This window comes from Gilbertella persicaria (genome assembly GCF_025201335.1).
Source record: "Gilbertella persicaria strain CBS 190.32 chromosome Unknown B0P05scaffold_1, whole genome shotgun sequence".
NCBI classification, from domain to species: Eukaryota; Fungi; Mucoromycota; class Mucoromycetes; order Mucorales; family Choanephoraceae; genus Gilbertella; species Gilbertella persicaria.
This window is the reverse complement of record NW_026251962.1, coordinates 657,765-680,422: the sequence shown is the minus strand read 5'-3', so window position 1 is coordinate 680,422 and position 22,658 is coordinate 657,765. Positions and strand designations below refer to the sequence as shown.

Below are 22,658 nucleotides of genomic sequence, written 5' to 3'. Positions count from 1 at the left end.
CATGAACTCTACTACTACTTACTCCGACATCCCTTCATGTATAAATACCTAGAGAATGAAGAGCTAGAAAAAGAGATATTTTTGGATAATAAACCTATACAAGTTCTAATCGACTTCTTTGTTTTTATCTTCTCTCTTACATCACAACATATAGAATATACCTTTGTTCTAAAAAGCCAATATTATAATTAAATAGAAAATAATATATTTGATCCACTAATTTTTTACAACTACATCATCTAACTGCTTAAAGAATCGCATAAAATAAAAAAAAAACAATAGATACAATTTTATTACAAAAATCTGTACACAGTAGCGAGAAAAAATAAAAAAAAATAAACAAAAATCTATAAAGGTATTATGATTGCTCTTGTTGTATCCGTGTCTTCAGGCCATGTTGTATTGCCAACTGATTGATCATACCAACCCAAACTGTAGATGAACTTGGAGAAGGTGTGGGCAAATGAAGATAGGCTTCATAGACTTTACGAGCCTCTTCAATCTGGTTTTGATCCAACATGGCAACCATGGAAGCATAATAGGATCTGACAAGCAAAGGTGCTACATGCACTTGACGCCACATGGTACGGATGGTATCATAGTCAGAGACGCCATAGGCACCCCAAATCATGAGATCAAGCGTGCTTGCATCGGGTTGAACATGAGGGTGATGTAACATGTCTTCAAACACCAGTTTGGCCACAGGGTACCACGTTTTGTTTGTTGTCAAGCCATGTATGACGGCATTATAGTGGTGCGGAACAAGCGTGACAGAGGTGCTGGCCTTGAGTTCATTCCATAGTTTCCATACACCTTCTGGATTCTTGAGATGATTATGCGCAGTGAGTAAAGTAGTAATTGCTTTTAGGTCTAGCCATTGGTTTTCTTTAAGTGTGGTATAGATGGAATCAATCTTGGCAATATGGTGTGTAAGTTCTTGACGTAACGTTTTACTGTCTTGAATGTTGAGTAGAATCGATTTGGCTTCAATGGCATAAGCTTCGGCTAAGAGGGTAAGCGAGGCAGCATCCATGGCCATACCCGATTTTGAAATGCCTTCCAATAAATCAATCGCCTTCTTTCCATTGCCTTGGACAGGTGAATCTAAAAAGACAGACGCTAGTGTGGTGTATATCACTAAGTCAGCCTGTACATTATTGTCCAACATTTCGCGAAGTAATTCATAAGCCTTGTTGAACTCGGCTGATTCTGCATAACCTTTAATGAGAGGCGCATAATTGACGGCTGTTGGAACAAAGCCTTTGGTCGACATATGATTAAGAATATCATGCGCCTTTTCTGTCTTTCCAATCGATACATAGCCGTAAATCAAATGTGAGAAAATAAACTGGTTGGGCTTAATGCCTGCATGTAACATGGATCGATAGGTGGATTCTGCTTTCTTCATATCACCTACATAAGATGCATTACGAATCGTAAGTGCGTATGTATATAGATCAGAGCGAATCTGTGAGGTATCAAGAGAAGCAATGATCGAGTCAAGCATTTGATGGAATCCACGACGTTCTTCAGCAGAGGGAAGATGAGCTGCTCTCTTGTAGAATTGACCAGCTGATTGAAGAATAGTGTTGTAGGTACGTGTGTTGACTGGGCCTGTATTGTCATACATGTTTCGCTCTAACAGGTCTGTATAATGTTCAAAGCTTTCATGTAATCCTTCTTGTTCTTTAGGCTGGTAACGAGCTAATTGGATGTTTTGTGAAACTGTATCGAGTGTACTTGTGCCATTCATTAGCATAGAACGAAGATGGGGTGTGATTTTGCCAGCTTGTTCAGGGTACTTGAGAGAACAGTTCAAGAGGATATTATAAATGAAGTTATTACTAGGAATACCTTTTCGTTCCATAACATCCAGGTATTTTAAGCATTCAGACACATTGCCTTGTTCAGCATAGAACCCAATAAAGTTACTATAAGTAACAGTATCAGGACAAAGATCCAATTGAACCATGGTATCATACGCTTCAAATGCTTGATCTGTACGGTTGTTAGCAAGGTGATGCTTCATCAACATGTTAAACGTAAAGACATCTGGTTTCACTTTAACACTTTTGTCATCTTCTTGTGTCTTGACAGCCTTGTTTCCACACCCACATTGACCACAACCTGATTTCTTCTCAGGCAATATCAACATCTGCGTTACTTTGTCTATCTGGCTTTGATTGTTCGCTGCTGTGTAGCATTTCAGTAACGTGTTGACTGTTTCTGTGTCTGGTGCATGGCCCAATTGAAGCATCACCTTGTAAAGATTTGAGACGGATTGCGTAGTTGTTTCCATATCGTGTGTTTCTCCCAAACGAGCATGACGACTCACTTGGTCTGCTAAACCATCCATGATACTCTTAAATGTCTTTTTGTTAGGTGCAATACCTGAGCCTATCAATCGTTCCATCCATTGAGTTGCAATTTCCTTTTCTCTGTTGTCGCGGCATCCTTTCAAGCATCCATTCAACAGAATATTGTAAGTAATGCGATCAGGAGGACAAGTCATGTTCAAAAAGATCTTTTCTGCTCCTTGTAAATCGTGCGCTTTGATCCTCGCAGCCAACAATAGATTATAGGAAGTGGTATTGAGTGCCATAGTCTTTCGAACCATCTCTGATTCCAATGTTTTCATTTTAGAAAGAAACCGCTTTTTTGTCACATCATCCACATATCGCAATCGACGCACATACACTGCTAGTAGTTCATTATAGATGTCTACACTGGGTGCGGCTGATGTGTACTGTGTCATGTTGCGAAAAATTGATTCTGCTTTTTTGATTTGATCTAATTTGCCATAGAGCTCAATCACCATCGCAAACTGATGTTTGTCCCAATTCAGATCCTTGTTTCTTTTCACTAGGCCAGCAAGCATATCGAGTCTTGATGTATAGAGTGTCTGAAGTCTAGCAAAGTCGAGTGTAAGACGAGGTAGATGGGTATGGACAAGTGTATGGAGTGATTCAAGCAACATATGTGCTGTGGATCGTGGTATGTTATCAGCACCCAACCTGTCAAATTGTTGCCAAGCACTTTCGGGATCGTTCTTTTGTAAATCAGCGTGAATAGACAACACAGTGGGAGTCAAGTCTTTGTTAATTTTAGTGTTGACGTGAACAGGAATACGTTTCTTTCCTGTTGATTTGAGTTGCCAAAGTAAGTGATGTTGTTGCTGTTCTAAGCTGTCAATCTCGTCTAGGAAACCTAAACAAACAGATAAATATACTTGGTCTATGCCATAGACTTACTTTTTCTTGATCTCGGTGTAAGGGTCGATGCCTGTTTTACTTGACAAGTCTGTAAAAGAGTCCTCCATAATAGACGTTGATTGACCTTTTGATGGAGCCTTGATTGGAGGTGTTGACACCGTATATGAACCATCCCTCACTTATGAAAAAAAAAAAGTGGAGTAACAAAATTTTTAAAGGCAAGGTCAACATTGATTTATTTATCACAGATGTTTGAAATATTCGAGATTTTACATAAATACCCCACAAAAAAAGATGACATAGGCCTTAGTGACTGTTATTTTTAAAAGAGAATATACTTACCATTTAACCTAGGAAGGTGTTACTAATGGCACCTAGGTCACCTTGGCTTCTTAAAAGCTGTTATGGTCTGCTGTTGTTGTCATAAGCCGAACGAATATATTCACATAAGCTGCTTCTTATGTTATGTGTGGCATTAACATCTCGGTTCCAGTACTAAACATTTATTTACGCTGTGTAGTGAAATGAGTTAGACGAGATTGAGCGTTCAGAAGTGGGAATCAAAATATCATTCAGATGGCTAAGACTAGATTTGAAAGATCTCTTTGCTTGTGAGGATCATCCATGTAGCCGTTGAACACTGCTTTCACATTCTCAAAACCATCGGAAACAAGCTAAGAGCTTAAACCAGAAGCAGTCAAAGAACTAGCTTAATCCGAGTATTACTATCAAATACGTTCCTGACGATTTTACATATCTTGATAGATACTAATGATAGGTTCGATGCATTTCAACAGATATATGTGCTTGCAAGATGTTTGGTTCCATTGAAATCAGCACAAGAACAGCCTATCATGACATTATTCTCTACCTCTTCTGTGGTGAAGGAGGCAACACTGTAGCATCCTAGTGCTTCTAATGCCACCATTAATACTAAGACATTATTGTTAATATATTTCTCTTCTTCCTCTTCTTTTTTCTTCAGGTCCCATTCTGCCCACATCCAAGGACTGTTTTGTTGGTAGTCCTTTTGGATATAATCTCTGAAATTTCTCTGGATAGAAACTCTAGCGCCTCTCTTTCTGTAGCAATCTATTCTCAATCAACAGTTTGGTGCTTTTCAACAGAGAAAGATGTTGGAAATCTTCAAGCTGACCAAATTGCATGATTATGCTGCTTTAAGAACAATGTTTGGATTATCTTTCAAAGGAAGGTACCTTCAAAAGCCCAGGATATCTGGTTTTCTTGCAAGTCTCTAGTCTTGGCATTGATACCGTCTTTCGCAGTGTCAGCTCTTACTTGTTTTTCTCCAGATCTAAGCAGACATTGCTCTTTGTCCTTCTTGGTGACACATCTCTTGTGAACCCATTTGGCACCAAACACTGCTTCAGAGTTTTTGATCTCTTCCTTGTAGTTCTCAATGACATGAATTACAATGGTTGTAGGTAAAGGCAAGTACTTCTTCATAATAATAATAATAACACTGTTGGATAAAATTGAAATGAAATGTTTATTTAGATGCACTTTTGTTAACTATTTTAGAAATGTACTAAATAAAAGTCACAAACTTGGTCGATGTTACTTAAAGTGGGCATCATCATGGCTCATGAGAGGTGTGAATCTGCATGTTATTAAATTGCTGCCTGAACTGTATGGATCCAATACGTGTGTCCTCCTCTTGTATTCGTTCGCCATGTTTGGCTGCTTCAACCATTCGCTCTAGTTCTCTAATTCTTTCTTGGTATTGATGCACTTCTTCACGCAGTTCCTTGATATGATCCACTGAGAGTTTCAGAATGGTGCCTTTATTAATGGCTCTTCCATTTGTACCTACTTGGCCACTGGAGACAGCCATCACATTTGAACTTGTAGGTGCTGTATCTAAAAGTCGTTCAGGCAAAAGAGTACACAGTTCTATCTCTTGCATATCAGACAAAGAAAGAAAGACATATAAACAAACTTACCATGAATACGTTCATTAATATTATCTCTTCTTCTTCTCTCTACTGCATTATGTGATTCCCTTCTCCGACGTCGTTTCTCAAACATTTCCTGAAGACTGTTTTTAAAACAAATAAATATGCAGTCTGACAAATATGTATAAATACTTTACTTTCTTTGTTGATTTTCATCGTCTTCTTGATTGTTTGTGAAACTATCCAGATGACTTGAAGAAGTAGAAGGAGAAACAATGATATCTCTATGGTTATTAAACACAGGCGATTGACCAAAAGAAGAGCCATTTGAGTCCAGACTTGTCCCAAACCAGTTTTGTGAGTTGTTTTCATACATCGTACGTGAAGGAGGACTCATTGTCATGGCTGAGGCTACAGTACCGAACGAATTTTGACGTTGGTGATGGTAGTTTGGATTCAACAATCGATTGTTGCGTGCTACAGGAACAGCACCCACTGTGGTATGGGGTGTACCTACTTGGCTGAAATGGTCTGTATATTCTTGTTGTTGAGGAGGGGAATACATAAAGAAAGAAAGAAAAAGAAAAGAAAAAAGAATGTCGTCTTTTCTGTCTCCCCCCTCCCTCTTTTTGGAGTATTGTATATATATATATACATGCTTTTTTTTGTACTACTTGATGGGAAAATATAATAAAGAAACGACATCATCATCTCTTCAAGGTGCATGATAATCTCTCCCTTGATTTCGGCAGTTCAGTTTAGAATCAAATCTTTATTAAGAGCACAGACATTTACCAATGGTCTTGGTTAGAATGAGCCACTACTTCAATGCGTTTACAACGTTTCTCTTCTTGCCATTTCTCAAAATACATCTTCATGCGATCGATATGATGTAAATTCACAGTGGGTATAATGTCTTGTATCTCTAGACTGGCAATAAAAGAAGCTAATTCACGAAAACTAGAATGTTCTGAATAAGGCACATTAAACAATTGGATGTTGGTGTCTTCAAAATAAGGCGAGAGACGCATTGATCTATCAGATGGTGGTGTGATGATGTGGAATAAAGGGGCTAATGTCATATCCGAGGCCTCTGTCTTGGTTGATCGATATGTCCAGCCTGTAGGTTTAAATCCAATAAGATGATCAAATGTATCTTGATAGTGTCTAAGGTATTCGAACATAGCCTATTATTTTGAGATAAGTGTACATTATAGGTATCCATCTCGATCGTTACAGGAGGACGAATATCACCCAGTGGTACAATGTGTACCTGAGCCTCATGAGGGTTATTAGTAAGCATGGCTTTGAGTTGATCATCTTGTTGACAGAGTAAGATGCGCTTCTTTTTTGAAGGTGCATATATCTTGCATTGAAGCATTTTAGCTACATCTAACAAGAAGACACTCAGAAAATAAAATAAATAAACAAAAAAACTTACTTATAAACACTCGCTCTTTTCCTATCGTGTAGGTCCCTACAACAATCAATGGTTTCTTTTTCTTGACAGGACTCTTGATCCATTTCTCTAGTAAAGAAGGCGTCTTGTTCTTGTTGTGATTAGAAACAACATCACATACGGCTTGAATACATTCTTCTTGCGCAGGAAATGCATACTGTGGGTTCATATAGGTTGTGTCTAAATAGACTGAATGAAGAGGTGGGTTTTGAGGCTGACGAATCAATGGGTGTAGACACATGCGTGGTGTTGCTCTAAAATCACCTGTATGCAAATGTCTTGTCTTGCCATCAATCACAAACAAGAACAAGACAGAACCAGGACAATGGTTTGCATCAATCAAGGCTACCTGAATGGTTGAATTTGGGATAGGGAGCAGTGTGTCCATGGAGAGAGGATGGACATAACAAGGTTTGACTCTAAGTTCTTGTTTGACAAGATTAGCAGTGACTTGAGAACAATAGATAGGACCATGAGACCAATTGGGTCCAAGACCACCAAAGTGATCTGAGTGATAATGGGTTAAGAAATAACCATCACAGTCTGGAATCTTGCCATATTTAAAAGCGTCTACTACAAAGCGAGTGCCTTTTTATTGTTATTATTATTTAGTATCCATACATACTTTACCTCGCATAAATTTATAAAATGGACATGTCTTTTTCTTCTCTTTTGGTGTCTCTTGTATTTGATGGCTATCTTTTGCTATGGTTGAATCTTTGATAACTGTCAAATCCTTGCGTAGTAATAATGATTTTTTCTCCTGATTATTTAGTGATTCTTTTTCTTGTAAATCAAGGCAACTATTCACATGTACTTCCATGGATATGGATTCCACCAGAATAAATGCGTTGCATATAGGACATTGTTCTTCTTTTGTACTGTCTGTCTTGACTCGTTTGTTGCTATCATTAGGTGCCTTGAAATAACTATCTATCGAAAAATAGCTTGATTTGACAGCAGGTTCTTTTCTTTTCTGTTTGTTCATGCAAGATTTTATACAGTCACGACAAACAAAGATATGAACTACTTTACAAAAAAAAAAAAAAAAGGAAAAGAAAAGAAAGAGAGAGAGAGAGAGAGAGAGAGAAAAATCCCGGTTCACTTACAATCATAAAGTAAAGAGAACGCAGTTTAAATATATACTTGGCTTTTTTTTTTTTTTTTTTTTTTGGCGGGCCATATTAAAAGTCAGAGCTTTTTTTTCTATTCTCTCTTTTCTTTTACCCTAGTGTATATTATAGAAGCTTCTCTTCTTTTTTTTTTTTCTATCCTTTATTTTTAATATTTCTCTCGCTTATTTGTGCCAACATTGGGCTTATGCAAAGTACCGATATAAGGTAAAAAGAAATCATATGTGTTATATCATGTGTTCACTTTTCTTTTTCTTTTTTTTTATAGATCGAACGCACTGTCTTTGCAAATAAGAGAAAAGAAATATATTTTAGAGCACGTTGAATCAGGCAAGTACGATCAAGTTATCCATGACTTGAGTTTTACTCATTACTGCTCTAGTGGACACTACACAAAAACACCTATCTTCAACTGTGAATGTTGTTTGCGCTCAAGTCACTACCACCCCTACTACGACCACCACGACTTCACAAGCCATGTGGGATAGCACGCATCATGCTGCTGGGCATGACGATTCTTGTTCAGACAAAGAAGATCTTGATATACTAACTGCCAGTAGTCTATCCGAAGAAGAAATAGAAGAAGAAGAAAAAAGGACCACAGTGGCTACAGGTCCTTCTGATCTGTTTCAATTTCATTTTGAATTTGGTTCAAAGAGACCGCCTAGTACGACAGTCACCAACGACTTATTGTCATCATCATCAGAAGAAGAGTCTTTAAGTGAATCTGAAGATCATGGATGGGCATTAGGTAGTCTAGATCGATCTATATGAGTTACTTATGGTGTCTACTTAGATGATTCTAGGTATTTTCCTGCAGCAACAGAAGAAGCATTAGCCACCTATGAGAACATTACAGCCAACATCTATATTGGTTCAGCTACAGGTCGATCCATGGCAGAAGAGAGTATGCCATGTGAATGTAAATATGACTCTGAATTGGATCCTCCTTTGGATGCGTGTGGTGATGATAATCGCTGTATTAACCGTATGATGTTTATGGAATGTATGGTACAAGATTGTCCTTGTGGGCGATTATGTCGCAACAGACGATTTCAACTTGGACAATATGCGCCTGTGGATGTGATCAAGACACAAAAAAAGGGATTTGGGTTAAGAGCCTTGACGAATTTACCACCGTAAGTAAAGAAGAAAAAAAGTATCACCATGGCACTTGGCTGATGTATTAGTAATTCGTTTATTATGGAATACATGGGTGAAGTGATACCACAAAAAGTGTTTCTTGACCGTACTCGAGAATATGATGCAGAAGGATATACACACTATTATTTCATGACACTCAAGAATGACGAGGTAAGGAATCATATCAAAGAAAAGGAGTTTTGCTTATCCTATGTTGATAGATCATTGATGCTACTAAGCGAGGTTGTTTAGCTCGATTTATGAATCATTCTTGTAATCCAAACTGTGTGACGCAGAAATGGGTGATTGGCAAGAAGATGAGGATTGGTATCTTTACCAGTCGATTTATTACAGCAGGTGAAGAATTAACGTTTGATTATAAATTTGAACGTTACGGTACAGTGGCTCAAGCGTGTTATTGTGGTGAATTCAACTGTAAGGGATACATTGGTGCTTCTGATAACAGCCATGAAGACCATGTATTTGAACATGTCAAGGTATTCTCTTCTTCAGAGAATGATGATTCTGATTCTGATGATGATGATGATGATGAGGAAGTGGTCAAGCAAGCCAGACAATTACAACCCTTACAAGATCCCAACACGGTCCAGTCATTTGTGAAACGGATGTTGAATTCAGTAGGCAAACCTCGCCTGGTCAACAAACTATTGATGCGACTCAAGATGACCAATGTCGATCATTCGCATGGAAGAGAGATACTCAAGATGATTGTCAGACTGCATGGATTAAAAATGCTCAAGTTTTGGTTAGGAGAATGGAAGTCGAATGAGACAATCGTGTTGAGAGTACTTCAGGTATTAGAGAAACTACCTTTGGCCAATCGAAATGGACTGGAGGATTGTCAGCTGTTTGATGTTGTTCAGCGATTTGTGGATCATGATAATGAAGAAATCAGTCAATTGTCTGAATATCTATTGGCTTCATGGAATGAACTCAAGAGTGTCTATCGTATTCCTAAGCGAATACAGGCTAATACGCATACTCATACGACAACAACAACAACAACAACGACTATCATCACTGATGAGACTACAGCAGAGAAGGTCACCAACAAGACCAAGAAACGATTCAAGAAACGAAAACGATATGAATCCAGTCGAGAATTGTTTGATCCAGACAATGATTATCTTGAGTATATTCCAATGGATGCAACTTATGAAGATATGGCATTCAAACTACAGTTTCCACCTATCATCAAAAAGAACAAACAAGAGGCCAATACCCCATCACAGCCTCCCTCTGTATATCCCTTTTATCCAACGTATTATTCACCCACAGACTACACGTATTATTACTATTCTACTGATCCAGAAGACTATTCTTCTTCTCATTCATGGCAAACTGCAGTAACAGAACAAGGTGTTGTTTATTACTATAATCTATTGACTCAACAAACACAATGGTATATACCACCTGAGCTTCAATTACCACCCCCTCCACCTCCACCTCCACCTCCACCTCCACCTCCACCACCATTCGATCAACAAACATCTACTCCACCTCCACCTCCACCTATTACAATCACAACAAAAATAGAATCCCCTCATCATTTACTGACACCTACAAGTGGTTCCAATCATGGTACAGAAGAAGAAGATGATTATCTAAATGATATTGATCTTAAAAGAGAAGTGGGAAAAGTAGTAACAAAACACCTAAGTTCAAGACAACAACGACTATGGAAAGGAGACAAGCATTTGTTTAAAGATTTAGCAAGAAAGGTAAAAAAAAAAAAAATATATATATAGATTTCAATAGACGTTAATATAGATATATATGTATATATTTATATATGTATATATGTATGTTATAGTTAACACATCATATTGTGGATAAAGAGACACAATCAGGCAGAAAGATTAAATCTATGGAGAATTCACTGCGGACAAAGATTGAAAAGTTTATTGATACTTATGGTGCTGATGTATGTCTTAAGATTAGGCAGACAAAAAAGCCTTGATTTTTAATTGTAAATAATAATAATATATATATATATATATATACACATTTCTTTTTTATTCTTTCTTTCTTTCTTTATGCTTTCAACAACAGAAGAAATTAATCTATATCGACTTTTAAAGAACTGTGAAGACAGATTAGAGAAACAACCCATTGCTGTATGGGATCCCTCTGAAAAGAGAAAGTTTGCTACTGTAAGCTAATATGTTGTAGTTGCTATTCTATTGATTCATATGTGTATAGTATGTGAAATACCTTGTTGAATTACAGTCTCAATCAGACCACACAGAGTAAGGAAATAAACAAACGCGTCATGATTGACATCTTTAGTGCACCTTATTCTAAGCGTATTCAACACTTGTCAGAGATGGTCTCGATTCATACTTCGGTAATGTATAGAATGAACCTATCGGTATACTCATCTCAGCATGAAGCATGTAGATGTAGAAAAAGGGATTGTGGAAGCACGTCTTGTAAAAAAGAAACATAGAGAAGCATTGAAAGAGTTGGAAAAGCCAGATCCCAACTGGTTAATTCAGTTAAAGCAACAAGAACCATTGGAAGACATGACAAGAAAAAAGGTACATTTATCTTTATAGAGAAAAGGGTGATTGATAGCATTAGACATTATTGGAAGAAGAAGAGGAAGAGGAAGAGGAAGAGGAAGAAGAACAGCAAGACATACCAGAGAAACAAGACTCAGAATTACGCTTAAGGTATAGTACACAAATAATAATAAAAAAAAAAAGATGCAGAAAACAGAAATTAAAACGTAATTAGAAACGTAGCTCGAGAAAATGAAACAAGTAATGTAGAACACGTTTTACAACATCACCGACAATTACACGATGAACTCACGACTGATTTGGGTCGAATGGCACAACAACTCAAACTAAACAGCCAAGCCTTTGGTGATACACTCAGCAAGGATGATGTGATCCTTAAAGAAGCACAGAAAGCAGTTGAACATAACCTGTCTAAAATGACTCAAGAAAGACAAAGATTGGATGAACATTATGCTAAATCATGGGGTACTAGTTTTATGTCAATGGCGCTTATTTTATTTGTATGCGTCATATTTGTACTCGTGTTCTTTACTATCAAGTTTTTACCAAAAGCCTAAAATAATAATAATAATTAAAATGATGACTAAGAAACATGGGTCTTTATACCTTTATTTCGTATCCTGTACTTCATAAAAGTTCTTCAAATAATCTTCTGCTTCAGCATATTCTGTCTTTACTTGTGGTAATAATGGTGTAATACGTTCAAGTGCTTCATCTTCAGTGATTTCACCTGAACCATCTTCTTCTTGACAATTACCAATATTCTGAATCTTTTCGCATGTTGCTTTCACTTTCTTTAAACCAATAGCTGCTGAACTACCCTTAAGGAAATGACCAAGTCGAGATAATTCATTTAAATTTTTACTTTTTCTAATCATGTCCTCTAAATCAGAATGTAAATGTCTATATCTATTACTTACAATGCTTCATCCATGTCTTTAAATGTAGCTTCAGCTTGTTCAAAATAATCATTGACAATATTGTAAGAGAAAGAATGATCATCTTCTTCATCCATATCCAGCAATTGCTCAAATGTGTTCATGTCAATAAGATCTTCAGGATTCAATATCTTTTCAGTATCTTCACCCCTTGCTTCTGTCTGTGTCAAATCAGGTGATAATGTGGATGATGACGAGGTATCTTTGTTGTTTGTATTTTTGTTGTTCTAATTTACATTTTGTTTAAACTTGTATATCCTATGTTAAAGTGGATTACCATTTCAGTCTCTTTAGGGGCTGGAGTACTTTCGCGACTTGTCATGATTCAAAAAGGTATATTAGAAAGAAAGAGAGAAAAGAAAGAAAGAGAGTAAAAAAAAAAAAAAATTTTTTTTAGGTCTCTGATCGACCCTTTTCAAGGTCCAAAATACGTCATCGTATATCTTACTATTTTAACCTATTTTTTATTTTTTATTTTTACAAGTTTACTTTATACAAGTAGATAAACGCTTCTTTGTCTATCTATTGTTTATTTTATTACGTGTCAAAATAGAGACCATGATATATATAAATTTTTATTTTATAAAAGACGACGTCATTCAAAGTTTAAAAAATCCCATCTCTTAAAGTGGGGTTGCACAAAATGTACCTTAAACAACATATCATCAGGATTTTTACACCAAAAATCTGATCTTTATACACTAGAATTATTTACCGGTTTATGTGCAACAGAAGACAAGAGAATGATTATGATGCACCCAATCCTTTTCTATTGGCTCTCATAAACACTTTGACAGGTTCCTTAATCCCGTCTTTATTGATACCTTCACCTTCTTTCCATCCCATAGCAGATAGCATACGATGACCAATATTAGAAGATGGAATAGGGGCTGAGTCAGAAGCCACCTGTTGACCATGCCATTCTTTTTTCTGTCTTGTCTTTTTCTTTTTGTGTGTGGATTCTGTATAAAAGGAAGGTATAGATGTATGGACGGTCTTGGTCAACATAATATGTCTATCATATATATATGATGGTCAGTCATGCTATTCATTCTCTATGGTTACTTACTTTTGACTGGTGTCCATAGGTGTGACTTCCAATTGAAATAGTTTGGCTAGGATAGGTACAATCATAGTACGACCATGATGAGTCAAATGACCAAGTGAATAACTATAAAGACACAGTCAATACATACACCCATCTAAACTAATGAATTACGTTTGTACTTGATCTTGGTCTATAAAGTCATGTAATATCCTATCACACATATTCAATCTTTTTTTTTTTTTTTTTTTTTTTTTTTTTTTTACTTACTGATCAAGTAAATGCATAGTAGATACAGTCTTTTTCTTCTTTGAGTGTGTTGTCTTTTCCATTCTGATATTTCTTGTTTGACCATGATTCGATAACTATGCTTTAAACTATCTGGTACATTATCTATATCATCTTCTATCATGTCTATGTCTTTTTCTTCTTGTTCTTCAGAAGATTCACAGATATCTTCCATAAATGTATTTTGTAACAAGGCAATATCATCTCTATCGGATCGACCCTTAACCTTGACAGACTGGTCAAACTGTAAATCAGTATTGGATCCCCAATGCGATAAGGCTTGTAATATGTCAATATCTTCACTACTACTGATAGATATCCCATCATCATCATCATCATCACTTTCAATATAAATAGAGTCGTCCTTAAGTATCTTTTTTGATCGTTTTGGTTTAGTAGGTGTAGTATCGATAAAGAAACCAACATCAGGTTCATTCAGTGAAGTATCGATAGAAGATACTAAGTTTGTCATGGACACTTGAGAGAGTTGATGGAATGACTTGGGTTTAGGTTGATGAGCAAACGTATCCTTGGATACCACAATCACTAAAGAAGAATAAATAAAGCATGTCTAGTCATCTTACCTTCTTGATCATGATGAGGTGGTGGATTGGTATCGCTTTCTTCATCAGACATAAACCCTTCGTATTCTTTCACTTTTTTTGTCTTTATGAATCCAAACGCATTATCCCGAGATCTGTTCTTTTTTTCAATCTTTCTACGCTTTATATTGCTGATCTTGCTTTTTGGTTTATGTTTAGGCATAATTAAAAAAAAAAAAAAAAAGTAAAAAAAAAGAGTTATATAATCTACGCCTTGAAGTCTGACATTTCAATGGCTCACCAAAACTATGGGTGAAATACTATAAAAAAAAACGGATTTGTTGCTTATTATGCTTTGGTTTCATTGGAGTCAGGTAGATGGGTGAGGATGATTTTTTTTTCTTTGGCAGCAATGCCTGAAAAAAAAAACTCTTTTATAACAAGCTTGGATGATGATGTTCTCTTCAGTATTACAATTTTTTTTTTATTGCTGTCGATTGTTCAAGCTATTCAGGTATTATTAAGCTGCATTGGTATGGAAAGGTCTATTCTACGACTTTATGATTGCTAACTATGTCTTTTTTTTTTTTTTTTTTTTTTTTTGCAATCTTCTTGCTTGTTTTGCATGTCACTCTCTCTATATATACTACAAAATAGCTTTCTTTCCCGTTATGTTTAAACTGGAATTTACAGAGAATACTAAGGAGAGAGAGAGAGAGAGAGAGAGAGAGAGAGAGAGAGAGAGAGAGGATGGCTAGAGAAAACTCTAAAAAATAACTATTTTTGTACAAGTATATAATTTAATGAAGAGGAGATGATTGTAACCATTTTTACGAAAGAGAAAGAAAAGCGAAATCATTTTCAATTGACTATTTTATAACAAAAAGGCTTTGATTGTTTATTGTACAGAGAAACCAGAACAAAACGATACTTTAAAACTAATTCTCAAAAGGCATACATCTATGGACAGTGTATTCGCCATGAAAGAAATGCATTCATGCATTTTGTATTTTCTAGAACTGCTACAGTTTGATGAACCATTCCCTCTCTCTTTGGTACTCATTAGGGTTCTTCCTACAAAAGAAAAAAGAAGTATTGATGAATGATGGCAAATATAGCAAGTCTTACAAGGATTCAGTAGTGTCGCAAAGCCACTCTATGACATAACTGGATTACTATAAATACAAATCAAACCAGACAGTCGGGTCGAAAAAGAGAAAATGAGAGAAGAGGGATGTCTTTAAGAATCATGATGAACTGTCTGAGAGATAAGACAAAAAAAAAAATGGACCTCAAAAATAAAACTCTAGTATGCACACTTAAGACATTGTAGTGCAACACCAATAAAGACGTCTGTGAAGATGAAGATGGTCAAGTCAACAGTGGCATTCGCCAAGAAGAAGTGGTCTCTTTGAGAAGATAGAGGACTGTCAAATAAAATCTACAAGACAAATTAAAACATTCCAAACCATCTACCAGACTTGGAACTTGAGAGAGAAATAATAATGCAAATATCCTCTACTCAAGCCTAGGTAGCACAAACCGTCCCTTCTTGTTTTTCTTTCTTTCTTTTAGTCCTCATCTCACAAAATGCAAAAGAACGGAAGCTGAACTTGAATGGATTTATTTTGCAGAAAACAAGAAAACATGTAGCCAATCTGTTTCACTGTTGTGTATCTGTTAAATACGACCCACTTATTTGATAGACTGTACTCATTTTTATCATCTCCAAGTAAGAGAGAGAGATACAATGGCTTCTGGTTGCCGGGAATAAGCAGCATGAAATTGACGTAAATGTAACACTTTGTGTTGCAATCAAGTCGAACTCAACATGTCTGCAGAATGTTACTATAAATGCATCATACGCCATTTCTGGAAATAAACGACACAAAAAGCACACAGATTCAAAAGAAATAGAATTTGAAGCTTGTCTATCAATTTGTCTTTTCTTCATGTTAGATACTCAATATACATTCCATTGGATGAAAAAAAGACATACATTCAGTCAGTGCAGAAACGCCAAGCTTGTTGTTATCAGATGATATATCGGCGCTTCATTATGGACATTACGTAACGATGAAGAATCTTGAAATAAACATATAGCTAAGAATAGGTGAAGGAGAAAAGAATAAATTTGGTATCACTGACATTTATGGCATCATCTTAGTAAACAATCTGGTTTGTATATAAATAAAGGAGAAAAGAATCCATTTCTTATTATTATTATTATTATTATTATTATTTTTTTAAAAAAAAGATGAAGTCTGTTCTCGCTACTCTCGCTGCCATTGCTGCCACTGTTGTTTCTGCTCAATACAATGTTGTAAGCATTACTTCTCCTCTTACTGGTACTGTCTATACTGCTGGTCAAAATGCTTCTATTACATGGTAAGTTTTTTTCTTTTCTTTTATAAAAGAAATGGCCAAAATGTATTGACACAATGTATAGGATCAACCCTAGCACAGATGTCATTCCTCAAATTGTGTTGGCCAAAGGTGACCCTACTGCTCTTCAGTATGTTACTACCATTGCTCAAAATGTCTCTACTGCCGGAGGTGTTTATATTTGGCCTGTTCCTGCTGATACACCTGCTGCCAATAACTATGCCTTAATGTTGGGTACTTCTCCCAATATTTCTTACACTGGTCTCTTCACTATCCAAAGTGGCAATTCTGCTTAAACTCATACTTTGTAATATATAAATAAAGCAACTTTTGTATACCACTCAAAAAGATAGAATCCGGCATGAGATAAAGTTTCGGAGTAGTCCGATAGATGAGCGTGGCTTGTTCTAGTTTCGCATGAAGTTGCCATTTGTTTTTCTTTTTTCTTTAGATACTCCTAATACTCTCCTTTTTTATACATATACCAAAAGAATAACTCTGTTATGTCAAGAACAGACATTTCAGACGAATTTTGGGTAAACTACTTACAAAATGCACAAGTGACAGAAACACACGAAGAGAAATTAAAGAGGTAGAAAACCAAAAAGTTACATAATAAGCTGACGTTTTTCTTTATTAGGGAGAAAGTGATTGTCTTGCTTCGTTCAACACTTCAAGAGTTTATACGTTGCGTAAAAAAAGAACATGACTACAAACGCGAAGTATTACCTCCTATTCTTTTTCCTTTTGGTTCTTATGGTATTGGTGGTTATATCAAAAACGCAGATATTGACATTGTGATGATTGCACCAAGTTCCATCAAACGAAACGACTTTTTCAAATTCTTTCCTACAAACCTCAAGCAGCTTGCTACCATAAGAGATGTCGAGGTAAAGTACGATGTGTGTATCTTGGAAAGCTTATGTTGTTAGTGCATTAAACGTACTGCTGTACCTATTATCAAATGTGTAGTGGACAATATATCGGTAAGTGTATAAAAAGTCATACACTTCTTTTTAATCAAATTGATAGATCGATATCTCCTTTGTTCGGTTAAAAGAAAAGAAAGTAGACGCACAAATGAACTTTTTGGATGACACTCTATTGAATGATTTAGATGAAGTCTGTCTTGCCAGTATAGATGGTCCCAGAGTACATCAGTTCATCATGAAACAGATCAAAAGCCAGCATCTCACCATTTTTCGTACTTGTCTTCAATGCATCAAATATTGGGCTACACGACGCCAAATCTACAATAAACCCACAGGTTACTTGAATGGCAGTTCCTGGACCATGTTGCTTCTCAAAACATATCAAAAAGAAAAGAACAATTCAGACGAGTTGACCATCACTCATTTACTTGAACAGTTCTTTCTGACTTGGCTTGAATGGCCATGGCCAGCACCTGTCATTTTGACAAATCATATACCAGGAAAAGACGGAACGCGTCTTGAATACCGTACGCTTAAAGAATTTGAAGAATCTGTGATGCCGATTGTATCACCATGTTACCCTGTCATTAGTACTGCACCCAATGTCACTAAATCGACACTAAAAGTGATTCAGAGAGAATTCGAAAGAGGTGAGTTGTTGAGTCATGAGTGGATTAACTGACTTGTTTTAGCGGCTGTTATTTTGGGTGCAAGCGAAATTGATCCTCATGAAGTATTAAGAAAACTATTCCATGGTCTTGACTACTTTAAGCGATTCACTCATTATTTAAGCATCACAACAAGTTGTTCAAGGCAAAGAAGTCATGAAATATGGTAAACATATGATCCATATTGCATTTATAGGGTGCTAATTAACTAAAAAGGACACGGAAAATGCCTTATAATGTACCGCAGCTTGTTTCATTGATTGAATCACGCCGAGACTTTAAGCTGATTCAACCCGCATATTGGCCTAAACAGTATACAAAGAACTACCGAACCAATCGAGAAAGAGCAGCATTGCAACAAGGTGAATTGATGGATGAGATGGAAGCCACAAGTTCTTCAGAGCCATTTAATCCTGGTACGCTTCATTTGACCTATTATTTCATTGGTATCAAGACAGAAGAGTCTTGTAAGTCAGACATCACTCCTACAAACAAGTGACTGATCCATGTATAGGCACTATGATTGATATATCTGAAGAAATTAGATCTTTCTTAGCCATTTTAGATACCAGAAAAAGCACCAATGATGATGATGTTCATTTTGCCATTAGCCATATGAAAAGAAAACAAGTAGCCAAACTGATGAATATCAAATGTGATTAAATACGTAGTGCTTTATTGTCTTTTTGAATTGTGTCCAGCGTATCTATAAAGCCCACTAAAATATACCTTGTTCCTTTTGTGATGTCTACTCCACTATGCATGACATGAGCATCATGGTAGGCACAATCCCCTTGTTCTAAATACAAAATACGATCTATGCTCTGATAATAGGTGCCTCCACCTTCAAAGTCATTGGGATGGCTAATCAATAAAGTGAGTGAAAATAGACACCCGTCTGTATGTAACCGGAGTCCCTTTTGTTTCTGAGCATCGTATTTGACCAGAAATACATCTCGAAAGCCTAGATCGTTCGGTTTAAAACCGTAATGCTTGCTCAGGACAGGAAACAGACGTCTTTTGATCAAAGGCTCAAGGTATTCTAGTTGAGGATTGGTTCGGATCGGAATGTCCGTGGTAGCAAAGGCAGAGTGCCGTGCTGTTGTCCATGCATTGTGTGGAACAGATTGTAATACATGCTGACATTCTTCTAAACTTAATAAGTTATGCTGTATACCAGGCTCACCAAAATGAGATTGACGTCTATAGTTGAATACAAGTCTGTTTTCTGACATGGATCGCTCATGAGGATCGGTTGACAAAGAAGCTAATCGATACTCAAGATCTCGTTTGTATTGTTGCTGTCTTTTATCAAGTATGTTTTGTTCTTCTTGTGTAGTCTCACCAAACAAAGCAAAAGGTACTTCCATAATGAATTAAAAAAATTAAAAAGAAAAAAAAATTCATATAGATATGTTTTTGTTAAACAGTCAAAGTCTTGATGGATTCGGGAAATAGCTGTAAAAAGTGGGGAAAAAAAAAGTGCTTGATTGTTTCTTTATTAAGGAATAATGGCTATATACACAATAAAAAGAAAAATAGAAAAAGACATTTAATTTGCCTTTTTACTAGCAACTTGTTGTTGTTGCTTATGGTTGGCTTTAAGACCTGCACGGGTGTAAATCAAGGTACCCAAGAATACAAGGGCAGTACCCATTTTAGCACCAAATCCAAAATCATTTTCAAAATAAACAATAGAGAACAAAAGGGATGAGAATTTACGCAAGTTGAGTACAAGGTTCAAGGTCAATGAAGTGGCCACAGATGTCATACGATTCACACCTGCAATACATGCATATTGTGTTATCATGTTCATAAACAAGAAAGCCCATAGCTTGGGTACATAGATCGTTTGAAGGATAGATAGAACAACTTGAGGCATTGTACGGTTTACATAGTCCATAAGGGGCACTTGCTCAAAAACATCAGAGATAGACATCAACGGAGATTTGTTGTAAGCAGCAACTTGGTTGACCAAGTCTTTATAAAAGAACAAAAAGAAGGGCAAAGCAAGAAAGTGCTGTCTCATACACGTTAGATATCTATTGAACAAGGTGAACACTTACAGTATAAAACAAGCCTTCTCTCCATTGTTTTCCGTATTTTTTGTAAGTGACTTCTTGGAACAAGCCCATACCAGCAGATAAAAGCATGGCAATCATCAAGAGTAGAATACCAGTAATAAATTCAGCTGTACTACCGGGATTGCTCTATAAAAAGAGTTCACTATTTGATCCGACATTACTACTTTCTTACCTCATTGTGTGTGGATGCATTATCAATCGTGGCCCATATCACACCAGCAGTGACAAACAAGACGCCCACAATTTGATCCAAAGAATATCTAACCATGGTCAATCTTACTTTTACCCCTTTTTTTTCAATGCAATGTACCTTTTTTTTAATATCAATGCACCTAAAATCATATTGACAATCAATCCACCACTTCTAAAGATGATATGCAATGGCACAGAGATGTTGTATCCCAATGCTAAATTGTTCAAGACAGATACAATAAAGAACATTGTGACAAGAAATAACCAGTTTGATAGTGGTACTACAGTTGGTTTCAACTTGGGTCCATATGTACCCCAAGTGATATGGTTTCGAATGCCTTCTAAAGCAACAAAGGCAAACTGACCAAATGTAATAAGTTGGCCTATGGTTTGATTAATACAAAAAAGAGCCATTGTGCTTGAAATTTACCACTCTTTGGTGCATCCCTAATAAAGAAAAACATAAAATCAGGATCAAATACTCAAAAAAAAAAGAAAAATAGGACTTTACGTGACGAGCACTTCTAAAGCAAACACGTTGCTACAACAACCACCGAAAATAAGTGATAAAATCATAGGAAAGTCAGAAGCAAGCATCTGAACAAGAGCTCCTGTAAACGTAGTTGAGCTCATGAGATCTATAAAGGAACACGATAAAACAAAGAAGAAAAAAATGCACAGTTTTTATGAGTTTTAATTTTCAACTTTGCCGGCTTAAAATCTTTTCCCGTCGCCTCGGCAATCCATAAACCGACATTAGGACCCTGATAACCGGCAAATATATACCCATTAGCGTGTTCCTAAAGACACTTCTGACTCGTGGTTGGTATGGACGAGTTTTCTAAGTGTTACGCTGATTCGTGTATTTCTTTGAATATATTCGCCATTGTATTCGTCCATAGTAGTATGGTCAATACCATGTTCCCAATTGTACCTTGCCTCTTTAGAAAGGGCCAAAATATCACCAGGCCTTAAAAGGATATCATATGAAGGTGCATGATTTGGAATAGCATATGAAGTGGCTTTTGATCTAGCTGGTCTCATTTTCATAACACATGAAGACAATAATGAAATAATAATAATACCATCCTCAAACCTATATTGATCAATTTTAGTTTAACGCCTATAGTGTTTACCTTAATAAATCAACATGACTTGTAATGCCTTCGCCTATAGAAACCTTGTAAAATAACATGCTTTTTCTTCTTTTTTTACCTTTTTTATACATATTGAGAATGGCTTGATCAAACAAAGGCTCTCTGTTTAGGATATCTGCATGAAATAAATCTGGATAGTTTTGAATTATCCAGGGACAAATCCAGTCTATAAAACTTGGAAGTTTACCAAATATCATAGCTTGGTTATTATCAGGTCCAGAAAAATAGTTGCGATCAGCAAGAGCGTGTACAAGTGCCATTTGTTGCTCGTGGTCAAGACCTTGTCTTATTAATTTGAGACCTGGAATAGTTTCAAAAGTAATAATAGGCTGTTTGATGTCGTACTGCTCGTCATCACTTCCAAATAATTCTGTCCAGTCATTTCTTGACATTTTCTTCAAAAAGAAATAAAAATAAAGAAGAAAAAAATTTTTTTTCTTCTGATTTGACAATTCATGTTGTTGTAGCTTATGATAACAAATTTGTAATGTTTGGAATTAGTTTTGTTACAAACACTTTATTCTGAATGTTATATAAGCAATAATATAGGAAAGGAATTTCATTTTATTAGGCAACTTTAGACGGAACCTAATTTCTCCGTTCCGCTGTCACTGAGTACATCTTGCCGAATTAACGTATCTCTGAAACACTCCCCTTCGACTATCCATTTCAATCGAATGTTTATCGAGCAGTCTATTATTACAAACATCAAGTCAACTCGACTCAAACTCAGTTCATCCAATTGACCCGCTCAATGGATCAAATGTGTGTTAATAAGCTAATTTGTTTGAACAGAAAGCTTGCTAGTACATTACTTGTTCATACAATAGAGACACTAAAAAAATAGATACTTCAATAGTAAAAAAAAAAAAAAGACAATAATCGTACAGATCTTTGTCTCTATTAAGCATATACAGGTAGTACAAAACCTGTCTATGCACGCATGGTTACTCCAAATATACAAAAGTCATGTTTACTAATATATAGGATGAAAAAAAAAGCGACTTGCGAAAAATAG

General features: G+C 36.1%; 13 protein-coding genes across 13 annotated transcripts; 4 read left to right on the top strand and 9 right to left on the bottom strand.

Moving 5' to 3' along the window:
• Positions 1 to 284: 284 nt before the first annotated feature.
• B0P05DRAFT_521776 (uncharacterized protein) lies at positions 285 to 3,397 on the bottom strand. Its single transcript, XM_051575905.1, has one exon. It carries the CDS (start codon positions 2,975 to 2,977, stop codon positions 359 to 361), a length of 2,619 nt encoding a protein of 872 aa, XP_051439830.1. The 5' UTR covers positions 2,978 to 3,397; the 3' UTR covers positions 285 to 358.
• Positions 3,398 to 3,784: 387 nt separating this feature from the next.
• B0P05DRAFT_567736 (uncharacterized protein) lies at positions 3,785 to 4,679 on the bottom strand (the record flags this gene model as incomplete). Its single annotated transcript, XM_051581154.1, has 3 exons — positions 3,785 to 3,886; positions 4,084 to 4,304; positions 4,430 to 4,679. The coding sequence occupies 3 exons, from the start codon at positions 4,677 to 4,679 to the stop codon at positions 3,785 to 3,787; spliced, it is 573 nt and encodes a 190-aa protein (XP_051439829.1).
• B0P05DRAFT_521769 (uncharacterized protein) lies at positions 4,678 to 5,823 on the bottom strand. Its single transcript, XM_051575904.1, has 3 exons — positions 5,326 to 5,823; positions 5,177 to 5,271; positions 4,678 to 5,126 (listed from the first exon to the last, which is right to left on the bottom strand). Exons 1-3 carry the CDS (start codon positions 5,691 to 5,693, stop codon positions 4,810 to 4,812), a joined length of 780 nt encoding a protein of 259 aa, XP_051439828.1. The 5' UTR covers positions 5,694 to 5,823; the 3' UTR covers positions 4,678 to 4,809.
• B0P05DRAFT_521766 (DNA repair metallo-beta-lactamase-domain-containing protein) lies at positions 5,809 to 7,631 on the bottom strand. The gene is made up of 4 exons (XM_051575903.1): positions 7,218 to 7,631; positions 6,570 to 7,175; positions 6,366 to 6,520; positions 5,809 to 6,315 (listed from the first exon to the last, which is right to left on the bottom strand). The coding sequence occupies exons 1-4, from the start codon at positions 7,573 to 7,575 to the stop codon at positions 5,920 to 5,922; spliced, it is 1,515 nt and encodes a 504-aa protein (XP_051439827.1). The 5' UTR covers positions 7,576 to 7,631; the 3' UTR covers positions 5,809 to 5,919.
• Positions 7,632 to 8,197: 566 nt separating this feature from the next.
• B0P05DRAFT_576710 (uncharacterized protein) lies at positions 8,198 to 10,844 on the top strand (the record flags this gene model as incomplete). The annotated part of the gene is made up of 5 exons (XM_051581724.1): positions 8,198 to 8,471; positions 8,517 to 8,859; positions 8,911 to 9,034; positions 9,085 to 10,605; positions 10,698 to 10,844. 5 exons carry the CDS (start codon positions 8,198 to 8,200, stop codon positions 10,842 to 10,844), a joined length of 2,409 nt encoding a protein of 802 aa, XP_051439826.1.
• A 76-nt stretch (positions 10,845 to 10,920) lies between these two features.
• Positions 10,921 to 11,137, top strand: B0P05DRAFT_460238 (uncharacterized protein; the record flags this gene model as incomplete). Its single annotated transcript, XM_051574001.1, has 2 exons — positions 10,921 to 11,037; positions 11,087 to 11,137. 2 exons carry the CDS (start codon positions 10,921 to 10,923, stop codon positions 11,135 to 11,137), a joined length of 168 nt encoding a protein of 55 aa, XP_051439825.1.
• A 756-nt stretch (positions 11,138 to 11,893) lies between these two features.
• On the bottom strand, positions 11,894 to 12,698 carry B0P05DRAFT_521754 (signal transduction histidine kinase). The gene is made up of 4 exons (XM_051575902.1): positions 12,625 to 12,698; positions 12,330 to 12,574; positions 12,016 to 12,279; positions 11,894 to 11,962 (listed from the first exon to the last, which is right to left on the bottom strand). Exons 1-3 carry the CDS (start codon positions 12,667 to 12,669, stop codon positions 12,018 to 12,020), a joined length of 552 nt encoding a protein of 183 aa, XP_051439824.1. The 5' UTR covers positions 12,670 to 12,698; the 3' UTR covers positions 11,894 to 11,962; positions 12,016 to 12,017.
• A 205-nt stretch (positions 12,699 to 12,903) lies between these two features.
• B0P05DRAFT_521750 (uncharacterized protein) lies at positions 12,904 to 14,562 on the bottom strand. The gene is made up of 5 exons (XM_051575901.1): positions 13,689 to 14,562; positions 13,567 to 13,605; positions 13,417 to 13,518; positions 13,262 to 13,362; positions 12,904 to 13,237 (listed from the first exon to the last, which is right to left on the bottom strand). The coding sequence occupies exons 1-5, from the start codon at positions 14,150 to 14,152 to the stop codon at positions 13,095 to 13,097; spliced, it is 849 nt and encodes a 282-aa protein (XP_051439823.1). The 5' UTR covers positions 14,153 to 14,562; the 3' UTR covers positions 12,904 to 13,094.
• A 1,897-nt stretch (positions 14,563 to 16,459) lies between these two features.
• On the top strand, positions 16,460 to 16,955 carry B0P05DRAFT_521746 (uncharacterized protein). The gene is made up of 2 exons (XM_051575900.1): positions 16,460 to 16,610; positions 16,672 to 16,955. Exons 1-2 carry the CDS (start codon positions 16,480 to 16,482, stop codon positions 16,901 to 16,903), a joined length of 363 nt encoding a protein of 120 aa, XP_051439822.1. The 5' UTR covers positions 16,460 to 16,479; the 3' UTR covers positions 16,904 to 16,955.
• Positions 16,956 to 17,110: 155 nt separating this feature from the next.
• B0P05DRAFT_460303 (Poly(A) polymerase central domain-containing protein) lies at positions 17,111 to 18,870 on the top strand (the record flags this gene model as incomplete). Its single annotated transcript, XM_051574002.1, has 7 exons — positions 17,111 to 17,199; positions 17,248 to 17,497; positions 17,540 to 17,593; positions 17,640 to 18,208; positions 18,254 to 18,373; positions 18,424 to 18,702; positions 18,753 to 18,870. 7 exons carry the CDS (start codon positions 17,111 to 17,113, stop codon positions 18,868 to 18,870), a joined length of 1,479 nt encoding a protein of 492 aa, XP_051439821.1.
• B0P05DRAFT_9468 (uncharacterized protein) lies at positions 18,575 to 19,661 on the bottom strand. Its single transcript, XM_051583907.1, has one exon. It carries the CDS (start codon positions 19,575 to 19,577, stop codon positions 18,867 to 18,869), a length of 711 nt encoding a protein of 236 aa, XP_051439820.1. The 5' UTR covers positions 19,578 to 19,661; the 3' UTR covers positions 18,575 to 18,866.
• A 98-nt stretch (positions 19,662 to 19,759) lies between these two features.
• B0P05DRAFT_576695 (UAA transporter) lies at positions 19,760 to 21,116 on the bottom strand (the record flags this gene model as incomplete). The annotated part of the gene is made up of 5 exons (XM_051581723.1): positions 19,760 to 20,227; positions 20,274 to 20,417; positions 20,464 to 20,551; positions 20,602 to 20,866; positions 21,026 to 21,116. 5 exons carry the CDS (start codon positions 21,114 to 21,116, stop codon positions 19,760 to 19,762), a joined length of 1,056 nt encoding a protein of 351 aa, XP_051439819.1.
• A 156-nt stretch (positions 21,117 to 21,272) lies between these two features.
• B0P05DRAFT_582718 (uncharacterized protein) lies at positions 21,273 to 22,032 on the bottom strand (the record flags this gene model as incomplete). The annotated part of the gene is made up of 3 exons (XM_051582194.1): positions 21,273 to 21,579; positions 21,620 to 21,653; positions 21,699 to 22,032. 3 exons carry the CDS (start codon positions 22,030 to 22,032, stop codon positions 21,273 to 21,275), a joined length of 675 nt encoding a protein of 224 aa, XP_051439818.1.
• Positions 22,033 to 22,658: the final 626 nt, after the last annotated feature.

Excerpts from the sequence above, each read along its gene's own strand:
- B0P05DRAFT_521769 (XM_051575904.1), bottom strand. The coding sequence starts at position 5,693 with ATGTATTCCCCTCCTCAACAACAAGAATATACAGACCATTTCAGCCAA. Across the intron at positions 5,272-5,325 it reads GATGAAAATCAACAAAGAAA|TCTTCAGGAAATGTTTGAGA; the intron begins GTAAAGTATTTA and ends TTTTAAAAACAG. Across the intron at positions 5,127-5,176 it reads TATTAATGAACGTATTCATG|AACTGTGTACTCTTTTGCCT; the intron begins GTAAGTTTGTTT and ends TGCAAGAGATAG.
- B0P05DRAFT_521750 (XM_051575901.1), bottom strand. The coding sequence starts at position 14,152 with ATGACAAACTTAGTATCTTCTATCGATACTTCACTGAATGAACCTGAT. Across the intron at positions 13,606-13,688 it reads ACTCAAAGAAGAAAAAGACT|GATATTACATGACTTTATAG; the intron begins GTATCTACTATG and ends TATGTGTGATAG. Across the intron at positions 13,363-13,416 it reads CCTATGGACACCAGTCAAAA|ACATATTATGTTGACCAAGA; the intron begins GTAAGTAACCAT and ends TATATATGATAG.
- B0P05DRAFT_521754 (XM_051575902.1), bottom strand. The coding sequence starts at position 12,669 with ATGACAAGTCGCGAAAGTACTCCAGCCCCTAAAGAGACTGAAATG. Across the intron at positions 12,575-12,624 it reads CCCCTAAAGAGACTGAAATG|AACAACAAAAATACAAACAA; the intron begins GTAATCCACTTT and ends AATGTAAATTAG. Across the intron at positions 12,280-12,329 it reads AAAGACATGGATGAAGCATT|AAAAAGTAAAAATTTAAATG; the intron begins GTAAGTAATAGA and ends GGACATGATTAG.
- B0P05DRAFT_521746 (XM_051575900.1), top strand. The coding sequence starts at position 16,480 with ATGAAGTCTGTTCTCGCTACTCTCGCTGCCATTGCTGCCACTGTTGTT. Across the intron at positions 16,611-16,671 it reads CAAAATGCTTCTATTACATG|GATCAACCCTAGCACAGATG; the intron begins GTAAGTTTTTTT and ends CACAATGTATAG.
- B0P05DRAFT_521766 (XM_051575903.1), bottom strand. The coding sequence starts at position 7,575 with ATGAACAAACAGAAAAGAAAAGAACCTGCTGTCAAATCAAGCTATTTT. Across the intron at positions 7,176-7,217 it reads ATTTTATAAATTTATGCGAG|GCACTCGCTTTGTAGTAGAC; the intron begins GTAAAGTATGTA and ends AACAATAAAAAG. Across the intron at positions 6,521-6,569 it reads AAAAGAGCGAGTGTTTATAA|ATGTAGCTAAAATGCTTCAA; the intron begins GTAAGTTTTTTT and ends TCTTCTTGTTAG.
- B0P05DRAFT_9468 (XM_051583907.1), bottom strand. The coding sequence starts at position 19,577 with ATGGAAGTACCTTTTGCTTTGTTTGGTGAGACTACACAAGAAGAACAA.
- B0P05DRAFT_521776 (XM_051575905.1), bottom strand. The coding sequence starts at position 2,977 with ATGTTGCTTGAATCACTCCATACACTTGTCCATACCCATCTACCTCGT.